The sequence below is a fragment of the Poecilia reticulata genome, linkage group LG1, assembly GCF_000633615.1.
Source record: "Poecilia reticulata strain Guanapo linkage group LG1, Guppy_female_1.0+MT, whole genome shotgun sequence".
In the NCBI taxonomy this organism is placed as follows: domain Eukaryota; kingdom Metazoa; phylum Chordata; class Actinopteri; order Cyprinodontiformes; family Poeciliidae; genus Poecilia; species Poecilia reticulata.
Window position 1 is genome coordinate 23,108,657 of NC_024331.1, and position 22,007 is coordinate 23,130,663.

The window sequence follows — 22,007 nt, forward strand, 5'->3', positions numbered from 1 at the left end:
CTTTAGTGGTCGGGAGGGTTGCTGGTGCCTATCTCCAGCTAACGTTTCGGGCGAGAGGCGTGATAAATGATACATATATTATAAGCATTTGTTTAAAAAAACTGATAATTGTGGAGTGCATATATTTTGTTAGAATATGTTCTCATCTTAACTTGTCTTTGAGTTATTTTGTGTTATGTGTTCATGTTTTATAATTTACTTTGAAAGGTAAAGCTGCAAGTTCTGTATCCTGTCACTTTGTTTATGTGCATGTTGTACTGCTGTTGTCCACCAGGGGCGATGAGAGTGAGTTCTTGTGTAAAAGCAGCACTGTTCTAACAAAATAGAAGTAGAGATGGAGTTAACGGAAGGCTGAGCGTTAGCAGTAAAGTGAACACAGCTATCTAACGAAAAGAAGTGTGATTCATTTTAAAGATGAGTACTGAACAAGAAAACGCAACATATTTAGACCATCTACCCCTGATGATATTTCATTTAAGGGTATTAAAAAGGGGACTGTATCTAACATTCAAAAAAAAAAAAAAAGGTTAACATTTTAAAAACGGCACCCCTTTGAGATACAAAATACACTTTAGACCTTTGTGTGTACAATCTTGTAACTTTCCCAAGAGTGAGAGAGCATTGTAAAAAAGGTGAGAGGAATGACTTACGCTTTGTAGTTATTTATTTATTTAAAAGGAAATCTGGAATCCATTTGGGTTAATGTTTATATGTAAGGTTAGATAAGGTTTTACTGCTTGTTTTCTGTTTTTTTTTGGGGGGGGGGGTTTAGCTAGTCGACCCAACAACCTGTGGCTGGAGCTAAAAGCAGCTAAAGTTCAAAGGAATGTCAGGGATTTTATCATCTCACCATCTCCACCCTGAGATGTTTTAACTGTGAATTTCATGACTCATACTTTTCTCCTCTCTTTGACAGAGAAGCTTGAGTCCTGAAGCCTGATGCCGGAAATCACTTGGTAATAGAATGGTGAGGAAAACATGCTGAGAAGAAAGATAAACGAAAGAGATATGATACTAGCAAAGGCAATGGACCCTAATTTTGTGGAAAGGAATGCACCCCTCCTATGGCACATTTCTTCCTCTGTTGGACTCTTTCGTCCTTATGTCTCAAAGATGTTGGCTGTAGCTCAGCCATTGGCCGTCTCTGTTTGTTTACTTGCAATTTGTAAGAGGGTTGGCCCCTTTCCTCCTTCGCAAAGAACCCACTTACTATTCTGTTCATGCCTACCTGTCTCATTCAGATGAGAATACATAATTTTGGATGAGGCGGCTTGTTTTGACACATGTTTTCAGAAAGTGTTAACACTATAGGCAGAAAGTACAATAAGAGGATACAGTCCTGCTGCTGCAGTTCTCCATTCTTTTTGCAAATCCCTTCAAATACAATGTTCAGTGAGAAACTGAATCCCATGTTTTGGTAACACTGATTACTTCATACATGTTTTAATGATATTTGGACATACTCGCTTTTCTGACCTAATTTTTTGCCTGTAGTTTAAATGTAAACGATTTTGTGTTCCAGATTTACATTGATTCAAAGCTGCACCGCTGAGGTTCCAGGAAGGGGACATTTTGGATTCAAGCCAAATGGAAAAAAAGATTCACTGCAAACGAGGTGCTACATTGATTTTAACAATGGAGAAACTGGACTGGCAGTGCTCTCACTCTTAAATAATGAGTGATCTTCTATTGTTGTCCCAGACATTTAAGCTTGGTGGAAACATGCATAGTAAACAGCTAACCTTAAAGGTACTAGGTCATGTTAACCAAAACACTCTTCGGTGTGGGACAAGGCTCGAAGTTATTGAACTGTTTGCAGCATCGTTGAGGTATTAGAATCTCCATTGAGCTGAAAGTCGCAAATACTGTAGGTCATCAATATAACATAGAATATGAAGCAACAACTCTACTCTCATTTTGGGAAGTTTATTGCTAAGTTTAAACCCTGTGGATCATCAGAATGTTTCACTGGGCAAGACTACTGGTGAAGCTTTATAGTGTATAACATGACGTACTAAGTTTTGGATTCATCATGTATTATAATGAAAAACCCTCTGAAGTTCCTGATTTGTCACACTTCAGAAGCAGTGTCAAAATTATATGTTTAAACACACACTTAACACCAGCTGCCATTGAAAAGGAAGAGTGCAAAATGATCAAGTAACACAACAAGTTATAGAAAGTGAAACGCAAAGAATGAAACTGGAAGAGCGTGAAAAATCTGAGATCAGAACAGGTGTGAAGTAGGGCCAGCAACTTTAGTAAAACATTTAGAGAAATGAAATGAGAAAACATCAAACTGCACACGGGTCAGTATTTCCTCACAAGAAGACTGTTCTGGTAAATGGTGCTACTGAACACCTATACCATGGAAAAAGGGCAGATGGCTCATTATTAAAACAGAGAAAGAATGATAAAGCAGACAGCGCATACTTATTTATAGGGCTTTTAATGACGATAACCACAAACTTGTAGCTAGAAATGGGAGTAGTACAAACTTCCTCAAACTTGTTTCCGCAATTGGTTTTGTAATGCAACTTAGGCAAACGTATCAAAAACAGAACACAGTATTGCATTGGTCTGCACTGTTTAATCTCTTGCTAGTTGATGAAATAGTATACCAACTTGCACATTTTTTCCTGGTGTAGAAAAACAAGTGACAAAGAACCCAGTTACACAGAATATATTCAGAGCGAGTCCTACTGCTCATTTGTTAAATAATGGGTCATTTCCTGCAGCATGGCATATCAATTTATTGGCATCTGTTTGACTGAAATATGAGTTAAACCAAACTACTGGGTCAGTGCTGCCTGTAGGGAAAAGTCTCACAATGGTGGATGTATCGATTTCTGCTCACATGGGGATAATTCACCTTCCAGAACATGCTGACGAGGTATGAATGGCCCAGAATAAACACTTTTATAAAAATTTAGATGACATAAAATAAAGGTAACATTTTTTTTCAAGCATTTATTCAAGCAACAAAGACAGCCATCAGTCAGCAACAAGATTGTGAACATTGTAACGTGGACTGTTTTTAATCCCACAAATATTTCATTATAAGACATTATAGCCCCTTACATCAATTAGAAAACTGCACATCTAAAGAAACTGCTTTTTTTTTTTTGACATTTGTAGAACTTGCAGCTAAGCAAAGCATGTAGTTCAACACAGTGCAGTTTCACAAAGACACAATAAAATACCCTGTAACAAATTTTAAAGCTGGACTGAGTTCCAACATAGACCAAAACAACAACAAATGATTAGCAAAGCACAAATATTTAAATTCCCCCAAGGCAACTGCGGCAGTATTTGAATTCAAAGACCATCTCTGAGGTTTCACAGGAAGTTTGCAACCAACAGTTTACACCCTTTCTTTCTTAAGCTCACACTTCTCATTTATGGTGAAAAAAAAAAAGAATTGGTGCTGTCTGTGAGGGTTTGGGATGCTATTGTTTCTCATCCTGTTTTGGTGAAACACCTGTTGAAACTGTTTAACACAATCTTTAACTTCCTTGAAGATGAACTAGGTTTAGGTAATCTGTCAAATTAAGTGTGTCATTAACTCATCTTCCTCCAAACAATTGGTTTATTCACAGTTGACCTTATGGGTACAAAAAAAGCTGATCTGTCAGAAGACATCAACTTGTACCTGCCTTGGGGTCATTTTCTTGACTTAACAAATAGAAAAGTTGACCCTGCCATTAAATCAGTTGATAACACCAAGGTTAAGTACAGACCACTGGAGTTGGAAATGTTGGCAGCATTTTCTATAATCTCAAACTCTAATCATGCTAAATCTGAGATCTGAAATTGGCCACAAAATCTCTGATCAGTGCATCGCCAGCCGGTACTCTACGTTCTCACAAAGAGGAATTAATCATGGCTGTGTTACTGTGTGCACTAAGGACAAAGTTAAAAGCAGGGCTTGTAAATTAGCACATATAGAAATAATAGCGTGGACATTTACAGCTCTGTAAATAAATGTCTAAAGGCTCGTGCTTCATGTCCTCCTTCCAGATGTTCCTGGCAGGAGGTGACCTCTGTCCAGTGGCAGACAGCCTGCTTCAGTGGTCACACAAACATGGGGACAGAAAGAGAAACTCAAAGTTTGCTCAAAGTCAGAATTAGGTTACAGTAACTTCCAGAAAAAAAAAAAAGCTGAAGAGGAACAGCTGTAATAAATGCCATGCAACCATAATGTTTAGCTTCCTCTCAGGCTCCATTTTTGTTCTCCTGTTGAAAACAGTCCTCAAACCAAACTCTCCCTCAAGCTACAGATGTAGAGACATGCAATAATCTGACATCAGCAATCAGATGTTTCCCTAAAACAGTAATAAAAAAAAAACAACCTCATGTATGTACTGATGTTCTGATCCACATAAATCAGAACACACTGTGGAACTGGGCAAATTAATCAAAAAGCAATGAAAAACAGATGCAGTAGATTTATGTGAATTGTGTTATTCCATATCATGATGCCAGGAAATTGGCCCTTGCAATTTAAGAGGATAATACATAGAGCAAAGAGATGTACGTATATATATCAGGCAAAGAAAAGGTGGAAGGGAAAAAAAAACATGATGAGATGTATGATAGATGTCAGGTGCATTTGTGAAAATGCTCCATAGGATTTGTGTGCAAGCCGCATACAAGCGTTACTTATGCACATCAGACAAAAATGGAAATAAAAACCCAGGGAGAGATGATCTGAGAGTAAGAGGTTTTTCAGTTCGTTAGCAGTCGTCCTTTACTGTTGGGCAGTTCCAGAATAATCATGTCAGCTGGATGCCACTGTGTCCTTGACTGTCATTGAAAAGACTGCACAGCTTTGCTTTGATTTCACTTTTGTGTGTGTGTGCGTGTGTGTGTGTTATGTTCTGTATATGAGAGGCTTGCTTCTGTTTACCAAATCAGCTCCACATTCTGGTGCAATAAATCTCCCTACGAATTATTTAATTCATTAAAAATCCAGAGAAAAGATGAAAAGGGAGACACTTGAAACGAGGAGTATAAAGTTAAAGCTTCCAGCAGTGACATTGGTATAAGTTTAGATGTTATTTTTCCCAATGCTTTAAAAAAATAATTTAATTAACTTATCTCATTAATACAAGTATTTTCAGTTTTGTCAACATTACAAAGACAAACTTGAATAATTGTTTTAATGGGATTGTACTGAATGTGATGCATCAATAAGCAATGAGTGATTGTGAAGAGAAAGGAAAAGGATAATGGCCAAGAGCTATGAAAGCTTTTGGCCATTATCCTGTTTTGAAACTGTTGGACTTTTATGCATAGCAACAATGTTGAACATTTTTTTTTTTTTTTTTTTTTTTTTTTTAGACTTTCAAAAATTTTTTGGAGTAGCATGTTTAAAATATTAGATAAAAGATTATTTACCAGCTGCAAACTCAGTACCTTCTGCTTTATAAAGACACATTATGTTTTTCTAGTCAAACTTTATTGGAAATTTCAGTCTTCAGAAATAAAACTGCAATAACTGTATGAGTGCTAATATACCCCGCGAACAATTGTCCTGAAATTACACCGATAAAGATTTGCAGTAAAAAGCACAAAGTTGTTTAACTATTGGTTGTTTTCTAGGTTCTAAAGGAAGGACAGAGTCAGCCACACTACAGACATTTTCTCACCCATCTGCTTTCATGGGGTCAGAAAAAGGCCAGCAGCTGACATGGAAGTGTGACATTATAAGTGTCACTGCAATTAAATGACGTCTCCCACTCAGACCAAGCAAAACGGCTCGTCCACTGACCCATTATCAGGGGTGTCACCTGTTTTCTGAGTCTGCTCTGGTTAAAAGCCTGCTCTCTTCATTCAGCTGTGCTCATTTTATGTTTTCTTTTCATCGTCTTGCATTAAGAATCTATATTCCTTCCTTTTTCTGTCCAATCACACATTTCCTCACACCAGTTTACACTCCAACCCAACAAATGCTATCCATCTTTTGATTTAGATTCTTATAATCCCCCGTGATTAATTTGTGACCAGGACTGCTTTACTATGGGGACAAAAATCCTAACTCCAATTTTTAAGGTCAACACCTAAACTACATTTTCATAATTTACAGCAGGTTTCAAGAACTAACCGTCCATCATCAATAGGATGAGCATTTAAAAAAAAAAACACTAACAAATAAATAAAACACACCTAGCTTCTTTTTCAGTTAGCCTGTTGGTGACAAGATGCATTGATTCTTACAATACAGCTTGCTCTCTATAAAAAGAGCTAAGTTAAATAAAAGGTTCAAATTAAATAAATAAACATCTGAAAAAGAACTTGGACATTACTTGACACCACAAAATGGCACTGCCAGGATTTTTCCTTTGATCTCAGGATTGATGGTAACTATAAAGGACAGCTTGTCGTTTTGTTCCATCAAATCGTATCATATTAGATGCTTCCCTGTGTGGCATCACATTATGTAAGATTTCCATGACTGTTAGTGATGCTCTCAGTCAGATGCTCTCGTGTGATTTTATTTTATTTATTTTTTGAGCAGTCAGAGGGTTTTTTAAGTCAACCGCAGGTTGTTCAGACATCAGATGCCCACAGATGCATGTGAGCTGCACCAAGGCACCGTAGTCCAACTTTTAAAGAGTTACACAAAACCTTTTTCACTTTAGATTATGCAGGCAGCTTTTGCCCCCTGAGGCATTATATCTGACGCAAATGGTTTTGCTGCAGAGGATTTCCTGTTCCTCCACAGTTGGCTGCCATAGATGTCAAAGTACAGTGGCCAAAAAACAAAATGTGCATCGCACTTTTTATTTTCATACTCCATAATAAGATTACACTGCTTTGTGCTTGGTCTGTCACGTACAATTTGCAATTAAATGCATTGAAGCTTGTGGTTGCAACGTGAACAATTTTTTTCCAAATTTCAAGGGGTGAGGATTATTTTGGATGTCTGCGAATGCAAACATGAGTACGTTGAAATAAAGGGGATGTTGAACTTTAGACGAATGTCAAACAGGAGCAAACAGTTTGAGGAAGGTCAAAGAGGAAGTCCTTGTGTTGCTCCTGCAGCACTTGCAGCAGCACAATGATTAACAACAAACGTGGCCTTTGTACTCCTTCTGTCTTTCTATCTGGTTCCCTTTTCCACTCTGTTGTTGTTGTTCTGTTGTTCCAGCTTTGTCTGATGTTATAGGCTTATATTTGCTCCCTTTTCTCTGTCTCGCTGCCTCTCTTCACTCACTTATTTCATTAAACTTGAAAAGCCTGCAGAGCAGACAACTCCACCTCTTCCTCACTAAATATCAGAGGAGTTTATGTGCAGGGAGACAGAAAGAAAATATGGACCAATTAAAGGGAGAGAAAGATCTAAAAAGGGAGCCAAGGGGAATAAGAAAAAAGAAATGCAGCGAGAAAATAAAGTGAAAAACGAAAAACTGGAATGGATGAGAGAAGCTAAATAATGAGATATGCTCTAAACATGTTTGTGTTGTTTTTGAAACATACGGTAGCAGAAAAACATTGATTTCCATGGCGTCTTAAAGGTATATTTTTCAGCATAGCTGTTCACATCTTTCAGTTTATCATAAATAATACTCAGCCGTCACTCTGGCTGTTATATAACAGAGTAATTGAGATTAAACTCAGCCGATCCAACACTTCTGAAGCTGATTTAGTCTTTAAGATTCAGTGTAGAACAGATGAAAAATTCTTGGAGAGATCAGTTTTCTGACAAACTTGGAAACTAAGAGAGAATAATTTCAAATCTCCACACATTATGTGAAAAAAAGGCATACATTATTAATAATGTTTCTGCATTTGCTTGGCAAATCCAGGCCACAAACAGCCATTATCTGTTGAATCTCTCTGTGGCCCCTTGCTGATTGGGAAATTCTGCAACTCACAACGGTACGGCCTTATGTTTGGAGGATTTGACCTTTGTCTGATTCAGATGGTCAATAACATATATATTAAAAACTAGAAGCGCTCATAAGTGTACATAGTATGGCAGAAATCTGTATTGTTTTGGCCATTTTTCAGAGGATGCGAACAACATAAAGCTTTTTCCACTCATGGTTAGTTGTTGGGTGAAAAGAAACTTTACAAACAAGCTTATTTAAAAGTTTATATACCGCAGTTTTACTACAGCGTATCAGAACTGATTATAAGCAAACAGATCACAGGGGAGGATGGCTGCCTTTAGCATGTACACAAGTTATTTGTGTCAACTTGTGTGACCAAAGTCACCAGGGTATATAAACATTTAACTAGGGTCATTTGGTTATTTTCCCTTGTCATTAGACTAAACATAGCTTGACAATAAGCGGCTTCACCCAACTAAGAGTTAAAAAAAAAACAAAAAAAAAACATTTTTGTGTTGTCATTTGTGTTTTCTGAAAATGGCAAAAAAAAAAAAAACATGAATAAAACTTCCCACCATAGCATGTAAAGTTATATATGTTGGTTGGTAAAAAGTAAAGCATTACTTGACCGCTTAGTAAGTAATGCAACCGCTATGGTTGTTATGGCAGACAACCACAGGGGATTTTAGGATGTTGTTTTAAAATTGTGTTCACCATTTTGGTCTGGACCTGACAGTGCTGCTTTTTAGTCTAAGCTGAGACGTACAAAAACGTGCAGGTGAAAGATTCAGCAGTAGGTTCTGGGGTGAATTCTGGTTCGCTATGATGAATAGACGAAACCAGTGAGAATAAACGCCGCGGATGATGTTTTACATGTCATCCTACAACAGTGCATGTAGGAGTTTGTGGTTTTAAGAAGACAAATGGCATGGGAGAGCAGAGGAATGAATCCTCTTCTACAACTCCTCTTACAATAATGAGACTCTTCTCATGTTTCCTCCTCCTCTTTTCCTAACCCTGACATGCACAAACACACTTCTGCCCACTCTCCAGGGGAGCTCTGGCATACCTCAGTCTGTTTGCTACAGCAACACGTTGGCACTTTAGACAGTTGCTTTTCACAAATGAAACCACTTGCTTTCACACAAACTTGAATGCAACTTTGCAAAACGTCAAAAAATTTACAAATCTGACGAAAGCTTGTACAAGTATTCATACTACTTTAATGTGTTTTACATTTTATCACGTTAGAACCAGAAACTGCAAGCATTGCAATGGAATTTGAGGAGATAGACCAAGAGGAAGTTGCACATGATTGTAAAGTGAAATTATTATATATATATTTTTTCAATCGTTAAGCAGTTAGGAGTCCCATGATTACTCTGGAGGAGCAGCAGAGTTCCTCGGCTCAGGAGGAGAAATCTGTTAACAAAACAACTTTCCGAAAACGGCCTCCATATCCAGTTGTTGCCTTCAGTCATCAATTAAAGATTTATGATTGAAATTAATCTTTCATTAATTTAATCCTACACTAAATCAGATTAAAGCTAATTTATCCTCAATCCAAATTTCTGAAAATCAAGCTAGTTTTTGACATAAATTTATAAACTGATATCACTACACAACTTTATTCATTGGTTTTATTCTTACATGTTTCTTTTTTACTATTTTATTTCCAACGTTTATCAGTTTTTCATTTTATTTAGCATTTTACTTGAGCTTTACGAGCTACGTAGAGGTTTGTTGATTAATGTCAGGCTGCAGTACTTACTTTCATAATTTGTGCTTATTCTGTTTGTACTTATTCCGTTTGTGCCTAAGGCTTGCCATTTAAGAAAATAAGTGCATAAACTTGAACCTATCATTATTTACTGCGCCACCTCATCTAGCAGGTATTCATGAAACACTTATTGAGCCTGAAAACTATTTGAGCATTATTTCCTGATAATTAGGTGGTGCCTTAGTTGGTAAATTGATCTAAATTATTACATTTGTTAACATTTGACTTTGGCACTTAATAATATTAATACGTGCCACTAATAATAGTTATTCCATGGATTTTATTTAATTATAATGATGATGTTTGAAACCTTCAACAGCAAGGAACTGAACCTGTAACAGAAAGTCTTACCTACCGTTGACTGAGCAGACAAACTGAAATGCAAAGCAATCGTCAGTCAAATTCCTCCTGCTGTCCAGGACTCGACGTTTGCAGCAGAATATCATGTGATTAAGCATAAGCTGTCTGACAGGGAAGTACGCAGGGTTAAAAAAAAAAAGGAAGTGCTGCATTTTAAACTTGATAGCAACCGTATTGCATTTCACAGTGTGAATATTTTAAGAGCGCTTCTCAGCTGACCTATTGAAACTTTAAACTGCCTCTATTGCAGTGAAAACCAAAATGTGCTAAATACATTTCAAACACATAAATAATAAGTAATTTCACAGCAAGATTCATTTACAGAAACACCAAGAAGTGAATTAAATTAACTAGAATAGACTTAATATAAAATACCTATCAAGTATAATGCATTTCCTTCTATTTTTCTGCCTCAGTAACAAGTATCATCATATTAGTTAGAAATTTTGTCTAGCAAAACAGAAGAAAATATTAACAGTACATGTAGTCCTGCAGATAAACTCGACATGATGTTTAATTACTGTAAACATGAGTTAAACTCATCTGTCATCCAATCATCAGCAAATATTTCAGAGGATCTCTGATGCCAAATGAAATATGTCTTTGTGTATCTGTTTGTAGCTGAACACTGCCACCAAGTGGAGAACTCAGTGAAGCACAAACTTAAAAAAAGGCAAAACTAGTACTCATTCAGGAGGACTTTACTCATTCACACACAAACTGCGGTAGATGATGACAAATATCAAGCTATGGTATTTAGTAAGTTACTTAAAAAATTAACGAATGTGAGAGCAGCCAGTAATGACAGCTCTTTGGTTTAATTGAAGTGGTTTATTTGCTATAAAATTATGAATTTTGACAGAAAGGTGCAACTGAAATAAGTAATAACTTTCCATTAATTCCTGTTTTCCTTTTAGATTATTAGCGCTTGTTCCAAACTTCTGAAACTGTTACTGTTATTTTTTTATTTCTGTCTATAACCCACTTAACATTGAGACCGAACAATACATTTACTCAAATATCCAATAGGAAGTTTTGCTTCTTGTATGTTAATAACACCAGAATTACAAAGAAAAAAACTACTTAGAAGTGGTGTTTATTTTTTGAAAAGGAAAAAATTCTGTTCTTTGTATTTTAGTATTAATTAATTTATCAAAAGTTGTTATTTATTCTCCAAACAAGCTCATGTTCAATAATCTTGACAAATCTCAACATGAGTTTGTGTGAATCCAAAACACTTTTATGGTTTAAGCAGTAAGTATTACTATTTGTTTTCCATAAAAAGCTTGACAATATGATAACAAAAACAACATTTAAAATTGATTTTTCTACCCATCCTTCTCTTAGAGGACAGCAATTATTAATAGTAGGAGTGTGTGTGTCATAGGGCAGTCACTGTAAATAGTTCTACACAGATTAATTACTGTGCAATGTCCAAGTAAGAATAGAAACACAAACATGTGTGCGTGTGTATATGTGTGTGTGTGTGTATAAGGGAGCTAGCAGCAGGACACAAGTGTTTAATTCAAAAGTGGGTTTTTATTTAACCCGTAAGTATTAAAAATAGTTAAGAAAACCAACACAGAAATGCCAATAAAAGAGGAGAACTGGTTACACTAGACTCAAAAAAATCATAATTTACCAACCCGAGATAAATCTTTTAAACAGTCTATGTCAAAACTGATGAAAGATATAAAATAACACTGCACAGTCCAGTGTAAATGTAGAATGCGTCATTATACTTTACAGGATCTGCCAGGATAACATGTCTTTGAGTTATCATCTGCATTCACTTTCCGTTTCCCAGGTCAGTGAGAGACGCTTCCCAGAGGAGCTAATCAGCGCCTCCACAATGTTCCTGCTGAAAAGCACCACCTCACTAGGGAGCCAATCAGGGACACCATTCAATTATGCTGACATGCTGAGAACCATGGCAACACACGGTAACAGATCAGGTCCGTATGCACCGATAAAAAACATAGGAATCACATTCTAGGTATTTTAAGAATAAGACAAGCAGAGCCTTCACTTTATAGAAAATTGCATCTAATAATGCTGTACAAGCGTGGAACACTGAATTCTTGAACTAAAATTTGTAGAAACTCCGATGTAAAAAAAAATGCTGCACATGGTGGCAAAACAGGGAACTTGTGAAATCAGGGGGTTTTCAGAGCAAATAAGGAGTCAGATGACCTGGACTGAAAGAAAAACTGTGATAGGAATTCACAAGACTTTAGGAGGAAACATTATTCTTAATAAATAATACACAAAATAACAATTGCTATTGACAAAAACCAAAGATCCAAACCAGACTATTCAGATGTAGAGTGCCTCCACAAAAGCTTTGGTATTCTCACAATTGTCTTTACCACAACAGAACAAATATAAATTAACAGGAACAAGCCAAATAAACACATCATATTTTTATAATATGATGTGTTTTTGACATTGTTGTCAAAAAGCACATTTTCATTTTGAGTTTTTATTTACTTTTCATTGGATCAAATCTATATTAAGCAGACAAACATGCCACAACTTTGCTAAAATACGTAAATGAACCTTCATGTTGCCCTGCAAATGAATATTTGTAAGAAGGAACATGCAGCAGTGCTGTGCCCTCTATTGGTTGGCTGACAACGTTTACAAGTAAATATGTTTACAACTGTTTCACGCGGTTGTGTTATACGGAACAACGAAGGACAATATTCATAGTTGATTCCCGCTATGATAAACAGTCAAAAGGAAAATAATTTGCGGTCATTCTGTATTTACCACCGCTGCAGGTGAATCAAATATGTTTGTTCATATTAGCATGTATTCATAAAACAATCAATTCTATTAATAATAGTCTCTAAAAATACCACCAAAAGTAAATTACTCTGCAAAACACCTACAAAATACTAACGTCATCTTAAAAATGACTAAATATTACAACACAGCAATCTGGGTCACCAGGAAACAGCTGATCTGTCAGCTGCTCAGTCAGCTCAATTTTTTACATTTTTTTTTTGTGTGATAACACCACTTCATGGGTCCAGACAACAACACTAACATTAATCACTTCAGATGTAATCGATTTGTATATTTTTCCTAAAACCAATGAACTGATTAGCTAGTGCAATATTTATTTTGTTTTGGTCAAAAGTACACAAAAGATAATAGTGGTACTGAAACTAAGCAAAGAAATAAATTAAGAGAAACTGTAATGAGGTGCAGCTTTTCATTATGAGAACGTTTCAGTGACACGTATATCTCATTAAAAAAAGTCTGTTTCTCATTTTAATAAGATATAAAAATATGTTTTTCTGACAGATTCACACTTTTTTTTTTAAAAAGCACAGGGGCTCCCTGACTCTTTCATCTCCTCACTTTTGTTCTTACAGATGACATTCAAACATCCCGCAACATGTTCCTGTTTCACTGACACAATCTTTTTTGTATAAAAAAAGGCCTTGTCTTTCTACTTTACAGCCTTTATGCCTGAAATAGTAGAGTACTCAACACATTTTAAAATAGCATAGAAATACCCTTTATTGTCCCAGAGGGGGGGAAACTCCAGTCATCAAGTCAAAGCACATAGTTTAACAGATAAAAATAAAAACAGAAAGAAGGAATAACAGACTGTACAATAAGGGCAAATTTACAGCAGGAGGGGGAAAAAAAATACTTTGCAGTTATTTATGTCTTTTGAGCAACATAAACACAACTTTTACAGTAGTTGTAAATATCAGCGCTCTATTTCTTTATGATGACACAGAGCCTTTCACATTCGGTTTGGTTCTGATTGAAGTAAAGACTGCGATTAGTTCTCATCATACCACATATCCGCCCAGTGATCTCCTAAAAAGGAAACGTGCTTACAGGTTTGACTTCCCCCGTTGCTCTGTCTTCAAGAGGATGTCAGATGCATTAAGAAAACACAGAGAGAGGAAAACAGGGGAGAGAGAGAGAGAATGAAGCATATGTTTGGAGGTGCCTTATTTACTTCAGTCAGTCTTCTTTTTGGGTCAAGGATGCCGTGTGTCAGGGGTCGCTCACTCTGGCTTTATCCCCCTATAATCGCTTTCTTACAACTTCTAGGTAAGCATTTCAACGGAAATCTGTTTGGAATTGTATCTTTTCGTTAAAGAAAATTCTGTTTGTGGGAGAAAACTTATGTCAGTACTTGTCTATTATCGACTGACAATAAAATCAGTTTTATGGTTTAGTGTTCTAATTTTCATCTGAAATCGTCTGTTTGGATCAACTTGAACATCTGATGAAGCAATCCTTTATTTCCACGTTTGAAGATGGTGTTATTTCTTAGGGGAAGTTGGGTAACTCGTATTTTATCTTTCCTCCACGCAGAAAGAGTGTCAGCCTCCACGTCCTCTCCCACTCTTCCAACACCTACCTTGGACATCTACTCAAGGTCAGGAGACTCAGTGGTCCTGGCCTGCCGAGCCCCCAGGGGCCACAGTGGCGTTGTGTTCATGTTGTACCGTGACACCGAAAAAGTAATTTGAGTTTTTAAAAAAAATTTAATTAAACAGTTAAACAGTTTCATTATGTGAAGCGCGTTTGACATATTCTGTGATTGTATTCAGTGTACTATTTTCTCATTTTATTGAGATGGACTCGCGTGAACTACTCTACGCTGTGGAGCAGGTTCACTTCACCGTCAGGACGGATGGACCAGATTCAGGGCAGCGGCATCTTTACTGCTGCTTGTACAAGAACCAAGAGGGACTGTACAGTCTGTTCAGCCCTTACTTGCAACTACAGGAACAAAGAGGTACTGTTTTACAACTTCTCCATTTGATCAACTGCTAGCTCAACTGCTGAAAATGAATTAAGCTCTCACTCAGCTTTTCTCATTTTTGAGAAAAAAAGTTTTGGTGTAAAGTTAAGAATACACGTTTCTGTTCTTTATTTCAACCCACATGGTTTATTTCTGCGCCGTTACAAATATCAGTTACCTGTTCAGCTGTGAATCATATGGGGAATCAAACTGAGTGTTAAGTGGAAATCCAAATGAGTCACATGGTTTGCAGGTTAAATGTGCCGTCGGTTGAGATTCTACACATGGTGTAAAATAAACACTCCCATCCGCTCTACAGTAACCCCAAAAACACACTTCTGTATGCAGGTGCTGTTTGTGGTCTCTTATTGTCCTCAGCTCTGTGGGTGTGGATAGCAGTAGTAACATCCTGCACTTCATATAGAAACCACGCACACGCACACACACACGCACGCACACACAGACAAAAAGATCAAACACTGGTACTGGTTTCCACTACTTCCACTCACAAAGGGAAGTTTGGTTAGGAACTAGGAATATGGCAGTATTGTAGATATAACACACTTCATCCATGTATTGTCTCAGTTGCAGAGGGGGCTGGTGCCTATATCTCCAGCAGTGACTGGATGAGACTGCTGGTTCCAAATACCAATATGTTAAATCAAGTAGGTCACAAATAACTTGCTGTTGTATCGATGGTCTAGTGATCAATTCTCTGATGTCTGGTTGTGTCCCAGATACCTTACAACATGCAGCAGCACAACCTTGATCACTCTATTTTTATTTTATTGTATTTTTTAACGGGCATTCTCTATTAAAATTGTTGGAAACAGATTTTTAGAATAAGTCAAATTTTTGATCAAGTCTTGCTCCAGCACAGAGCTTCCTTAACCTTAAAAAGCCAAACAGATATTATAATTAGAAATATAATCTTTAATGGTAAAGACAGCACCATCAGCCTACTGAATTCATTTTGACATCAACTGGCAACACACTCTGGCTTAAAGTTTAAAAGTTCTGCTCATTGATTAAAACAAAGTCCTATACTCCATCAATGAACGTTGGATATGGTTTGTTATATCTCACTTAGATTACAGCAATGTTCTGTATGCTGGTTCTCTTTTGGATTGGCTTAATAATGCCCCCCTCCCTGCTCCTGCATCCCAAGAACAGGCTTAGTGGTTCCTGGTGGTTCACTGTTCATACAGAAATGTGGGCTTATCAATAAACTGTTACATCTGCTCAAAGGATATTACTTTCAAAAGGTAGATTTTATATTGTGTTTTATGCATTTTTTTTTGTTTGTTTGTTTGTGTAGCACATTTCAGCAGCAAGTTCAGATTTTAGGGTTCATGATTTGCTAATTTGTACATTGTGTTGTTTGGACTGTCCTTCAGAAATGCACTTTGACTGGTCAAGATAACATTTCGGTGTTTCTCTGTTTTATTTTTTTTTGTTCAAACAGCTGACGCTCCAACTCCTCCCATTTCTTCGTGTCCCTCTCCGGTCTTATCCGTGCAGCCCTCCGATGGTGCGGTGACACTGGGAGACACGCTCCACTTCCGATGTAGCGTCCCCACTCACTCAAACCAGTTACAGTCCCAGTCTAGCAAACCTGCAATGTTTCTTTTGCTGAGGGAGCAAACAGGGAGAACATCTGTCATCCCGCTGCGTCAGGCCAGCCAGGTGTCAAACCCTGAACCACAGCCAGGGGTTTTCAATGTGGGACCAGTCAGAGGAGGCGAAGAGGGGCAGTACACCTGCCTCTACCAGATCAACAGTAAAAAGGGATTGGTGAACTCATCTGTCAGCAATGTGGTGCAAGTCACGATTAGAGGTGAGGATTTCTTTTATTACTTCAGTAACCGATGTCTAGCCAATTCACAAGAACACCTTAAGGCTGAGGATTTTCGGCTCTGAGGCCCAAAATCATGAATGTAAAAACACCTTGGGAGACTCAAAAGTATTTTTTTTTAGGTTTGCAAATACATTTCTTGTACTTTGTTGTTTTTGTTTTTTTTGACTGCCTAGTGAAAAACTAAATGTGCAAAAGTTTATTGAAACTTTATAAACAATATAAACTTGTAAGAGAGGGAACTAAAAATTAGAGATTCAAAGCACATAGAGTCGTTAACAGCTGTGTTATTAACAGACAGGCATTTCTGCATTTTATGGGTTGATTGTAAGTTAGAATTTTTTTTTTTTTTTGTCGAAGTTCTACAACAAGAGTGGTTTTGTAAATTTCTGCAATTACATTGGTAAATCACTTGGTTCATACATGTCTTTATTTTTTGACAGTAGTCTGGTCTCAAAAGACTTGATACAAAGTTTGAATGATGGAGAGATAGAAATACTGACAGAGTTAAAACTAAAAATTCAAGGATAAGATAATCATTTTTATTTACACAGATTTGGAAGTCTCTCTGGTATGTAGTTTTACAGGTTTATTGTTGACTCGGAGCGTTTTGCTACATTTTGCTCCTAGGTGTGCTTCCTATGCCCTCCCTGGTTCTCCAGCAGCAGACAGACGTGTGGCATTTGCTCTGCACAGGATCCCCTGCATATCCTGGTTCTATGTTCTCACTCTACGCTGCTGACAGCGAACTTCCTGTGGCAACTTACCGTGCAAAAGCTTTGCAACATCAGGTCACATTCCCTGTGCCTGTCCAGGATTCACCAGTGACCTTTTATCAGTGCCAGTACAGGGCTCCGTTGGGAAGCACATGGAGCCTCTCGGGTAGAAGCGTCCCTCTGGTTTTAACTACAGGTAGAGACCTGCTGTGCTACTATTGCAGTGTTTTAGATGCTTTAATTTTTGACAGTTTCTTTTCCTGCGTTTTTCAGGAAATTCCCCTCCAACATCAAAAGGTGATTTCTCATTTGTTAAATCATTAAATGGGAAAGGATGGGGGAATATCTGCAGCCATGTCAGATATGAATGTATCTTTTTGCTTGTATTTAAAATGTTACTTTTCTCCTTATTTTTTGGACAATGTGTATGTGTTTGTGTGTGTGTGTGTGTGCGTGCGTGCGTGCGTGTGTGTGTGTGTGTGTGTGTGCGTGCGTGTGGGGGTGTGTGTGTGTGTGTGTGTGGGGGTGTGTGTACCAGGTGTGGACTGGCCTCTCATACTGGGCTCCTTCTCTGCAGCCTTATTATTTCTCTGCTCGGCGGTTTTTGTGGCTGTGCTGATTAAGAGAAAAGGTAGATTCCACAAGAAACTCTTCTTCCTTACTTAAACTTTCTTTTCTTCATGTGCTGAAGTCACAATATCTCATTTTCTGTCATTTTCACTTCTCATAAGCAAAAGCAGCTGCCAAGGAAAAGAAGAGAAGGTAACGCATTCACAGCCCTAATGGATGCTGCACAGAGCGCACAGTCTCTTCACAAAATGATTGTATTTTTGCACCACAGGAACAATTGTGTTCCTCACACATACATCATTATGCATATCTTAAAATGAAAACCAAATGCAAATATGTTACATAAATTCATATTTCCATTGCTCATAGGTGTGTTTATAATAAGTGGTGCCCTTTTCGCTCTGTTTCAGACAACAAGCACAGTTCTGGACTAAAGTGCACGCTCGAGACCACGTTGTTGGTAAGTTCTGTTCTTCAGAATGTCATTTCCCCTTTACTATGAATGACTCAGAGCATTTTTCTGTTCATTTACTAGTATAAGAATAAAACGTAAAGTCCCAACTGCAAGGGAACAACACATGCTGAAAGGGTTTCTTTTAAGTGTATGTGATTGTTTTTTTCTCTTTTTTTTCAGATCTTACTGTCAGGCGTACAAGTTTTGATTCTCAGGTATTTTTTTTTCTTTTAAATTGAAACAGGAAGTAGATAAAAAATCTGAATAGTGTGGCACAGATTTGATTTTCAGCTTTATTACCATGACACCCATAAATAAAATCCAGTGCAACAATTTACTTTCAGGCATTACATAATTATTACATAGAGTCCACCTTTGTGTGATTTATTCTCAGAATAAATAGTTTACTATAGAACACTGACGAACACAGCATCAGGAGCAGAGAGGAGTCTCATGTTAGCTCCAACTGTGGCGATCCACATCTTCAAATGAATCAAATGACAGGACAACTACATGTTCTACACAAATCAAGCTTTTTATGGACAGTGACAGGGAGCTTTTGCTCAAAGGAAGCTAAAGCTGAGGTGGGAAAAGATGCTCACAGATGCTTCTCATCCAACATGGCCGATCATAAGCTATGTTCCAAAGCTGGTAGAGACGTACTTCAAAAGACTTATTAAAGGGAGATTCTGTAAAGTAGAGACTCAGAAGACTAAATCCAAATACATGCCAGATCTTTAAGGTTTTTTTGTTTAGTAGTTTTGAAAACCATAGCATTTTGCCTTCGATGTCATAATTATATATTTTTGGTCTATATAAAGAAAAACAAACAATAAAACATTTACGGTTGCAGCTACAATGTGCAAAGGCAATACTTAGTAGAGATTAATGTGTCTGATTTTGATGCTTAATAGGATTCATTTTCAGAAAACCTGATGAATCTTGTGATTTGTGAGAATTTTCTTTGGATCGGAAGATTTCAGCACACTTTCACAGTAACAGAAAAGAGGAAGTTTCTCCGCTTCTTCAGTCGGAATTTGTGGTATTTTTGTGGCCTCCGCTTGTAGATTTTCCATACAAACAACAGTAAACTTTCCCGATCTCTTTGCTGTAAACACACATTAATCATTACAAATTAACCAATCGCCCTTCCAGAACATATTTTAACCCAGACTTGGGCACACATCATTTTTCACTCGTGCTGTTGTGCACGGTTAGCACATTCTTCTCGTTAGGTGCAATTATTTTCATTAATTAGCTTGATGAAAGGCTCTCATCAGACTAAAGGCTCTGCCTCCCTGTGCACAGCTCCTCAGCAGGCATCATAAACAAGTGAGTGCAGTCGCCAGCTGGGTTTCCCTCATGCTAGAGAACAGGAATGTTTTCAGCAGAACAAAAAAAAGATCTTTAGGTGTACGCTTTATGTCTCGCATTAATGCGGGGTTGTTGAATTAACCAAAAACCAAAAACCAAAAACGTGTTTGGATTTCCATGATGTTAATTAGACTGATTAGGAATAGTCATTCTCAGGGCTGTTGCTGTGAAAGCAGAGACAGAATGACAGAGAGGTTTCTTTTCACGTAAACAAAACAGTTAGTTAAATATTTTCCCTTAAAAGCCCCACAGGCCGTAAAACCGTCTGTTTTTTTTTACGGTGGGATATAATTTGGAGTGATTTACGTGGACACAGGCTCCTGTCTGAACAACAGAGATCGTAGAATGAGGGATCATTAAATGATTTGATTACTTTAAAATGTTTGATGACATGTCCTGGCTTTCAAAGTCCCTCACATTTCCCTCAATTTTACTGTTACTGGCATTTTCTATTATAGACCAACACAAAGTAGAACATAATTGTAAAATAACAAAAACTACACATGCTTGAAAAAAAAAAAAAACTATATCTTTAGCAGCTTTGGCACATAGTTTAAGCCCAGCTAGATCTGTGAGCATCTATAAATATATATATAAATATTTACATCCATCCATCCATTTTCTTACACCCTTATCCCATAGTGGGGATGCTGGTGCCTATCTCCATCTAACGTTCCGGGCGAGAGGCGGGGTCACCCTGGACAGGTCGCCAGTCTGTCGCAGGGCAACACAGAGACACACAGGATAAACAACCATGCACACACACACACACACACACACATTCACACCGAGGGAGAATTTGGAGATGCCAATTAACCTGACAGTCATGTTTTTGGACTGTGGGAGGAAACCGGAGTACCCAGAGAAAACCCACACATGCACAGGGAGAACATGCAAACTCCATGCAGAAGTACCGGGGCTGGGAATCGAACCCAGAACCTTCTTGCTGCAAGGTAACAGCTCTACCAACTGCGCCACTGTGCAGCCCAAATATTTACATGTTGAAGTAAAACTAAAAATTATACTACAAATTAATTTTTTTATTAAATTAAAAATCTGAAATTGCTTGCCTTTGCCTTGCCCTGAGTCAATACATTGTTTAGAATCTCCTTTGGTTGCCAATACAGATACAATTTTTTAGAGTAAATTTACCCGTTTTGTATTGTTAGAGACTAAGCCCATTCTTTAAAAAAAACTTAAATAAATTCCCCACATCATGATGCAGCTACTGTCATGTTTCACTGAGGGCATAGTGTGTGTTCACGGTGCAGAATCAGTACACATGGTGTACAAAACTGCATGATGCTGATACTAAGATTACTTTACACACAGACAGACTCTGTTTACTGATTAAGTGGTGATTGGAAGCAGTGGAATTCATTTAGAAGCATGAAAATAAAGAAGGCGGCATCGGATGAAGCTTTCTTTAGTACTTACTTACTGACGTCAGGAAATCTTAGTGATTATTTTCTTCCAGACCAAAATTAGATTTGATGTTGAACTAAAATGCAACATTCAGGCCTGGGAAAAAAAAACAAAAGAGTCATTTTGAACAGACGTTGATATTTTAACACTTAAATATGTCAAATCTTAGTGTTTTACTTCTGTTGTTCTTTGTTACTCTGAAAGCATCACAAACTTACTGTGGAAAGTGAGCAAACATATTTAGCTACGAAAGCAGTGGTGGGATATGAACCCTGCCTGCCACAGGAAGTGACATACACACCTTGATAGGCTGTCTTAATGTGTTTGTTTCTTTACAGGAATGGGCCTGTGGGGAAACAGAGACACCCTCCAGATCTTCTCTGTGGAACCCCCTCTCTACTTTCACAACCCCAATGCATTAGAAATGTTTATTTCATATCTACCTGAGTGTGTGTGTGTGTGTGTGCGTGTGTGTGTGTGTTGGCGTGTGTGTATGTATTTGGGAATTTACTCACGGTTTATCAATGTAGCAACAGTTGGTGTTACACAGCATGACAGGAAGGGGACATTTCCTGTTCTTACTTTTTTCTTTTATGTGTAGGAGTTTTTGTAAGATTATTTCTTCGTATATGTTTATTTGTTGTTACTAAGACTATGAAATTAAATGCAGAGTTTACTATCTTTTTTATAATGTTTACTGTACATTTTGTATTTTTCTCTATGACTCTAAAGATCCATGCATTAACAAATTGGTCTATATGTTGCATTTACTAGGAGGTATAAGTGAATTTAGAAATGGACTGATCAGAGTTTTGTGGCCAGCTTCCAATCACCAGTTTCTTTAAAGTTTATATA

At 37.4% G+C, this 22,007-nt stretch overlaps 1 protein-coding gene across 3 annotated transcripts; it reads left to right on the forward strand.

Moving 5' to 3' along the window:
• The first annotated feature begins 913 nt into the window (after positions 1-913).
• On the forward strand, positions 914-21,961 carry LOC103468605 (uncharacterized). 3 transcript variants are annotated; one of them, XM_008415797.2, is made up of 12 exons: positions 914-967; positions 1,523-1,615; positions 14,326-14,474; positions 14,590-14,752; positions 16,224-16,595; positions 17,244-17,525; positions 17,603-17,626; positions 17,868-17,960; positions 18,061-18,091; positions 18,310-18,359; positions 18,534-18,568; positions 21,491-21,961. In XM_008415797.2, exons 2-12 carry the CDS (start codon positions 1,588-1,590, stop codon positions 21,572-21,574), a joined length of 1,311 nt encoding a protein of 436 aa, XP_008414019.1. In that variant the 5' UTR covers positions 914-967; positions 1,523-1,587; the 3' UTR covers positions 21,575-21,961. The 3 variants fall into 3 exon arrangements, with proteins under 3 accessions (XP_008414019.1, XP_008414001.1, XP_017161642.1); XM_008415779.2 differs by lacking the exon at positions 914-967 and adding an exon at positions 11,786-11,933; XM_017306153.1 differs by lacking the exons at positions 914-967; positions 1,523-1,615 and adding an exon at positions 11,511-11,933.
• The last annotated feature ends 46 nt before the right edge of the window (positions 21,962-22,007 follow it).

What these genes read in the sequence shown, in the direction of transcription:
- LOC103468605 (XM_017306153.1), top strand. Translation starts at nt 11,744, where the DNA reads ATGTCTTTGAGTTATCATCTGCATTCACTTTCCGTTTCCCAGGTCAGT. An exon ending in CCCTCTGGTTTTAACTACAG is followed by an intron (nt 17,526 to 17,602) that starts GTAGAGACCTGC and finishes TGCGTTTTTCAG; the next exon opens with GAAATTCCCCTCCAACATCA. An exon ending in TTCCCCTCCAACATCAAAAG is followed by an intron (nt 17,627 to 17,867) that starts GTGATTTCTCAT and finishes TGTGTGTACCAG; the next exon opens with GTGTGGACTGGCCTCTCATA.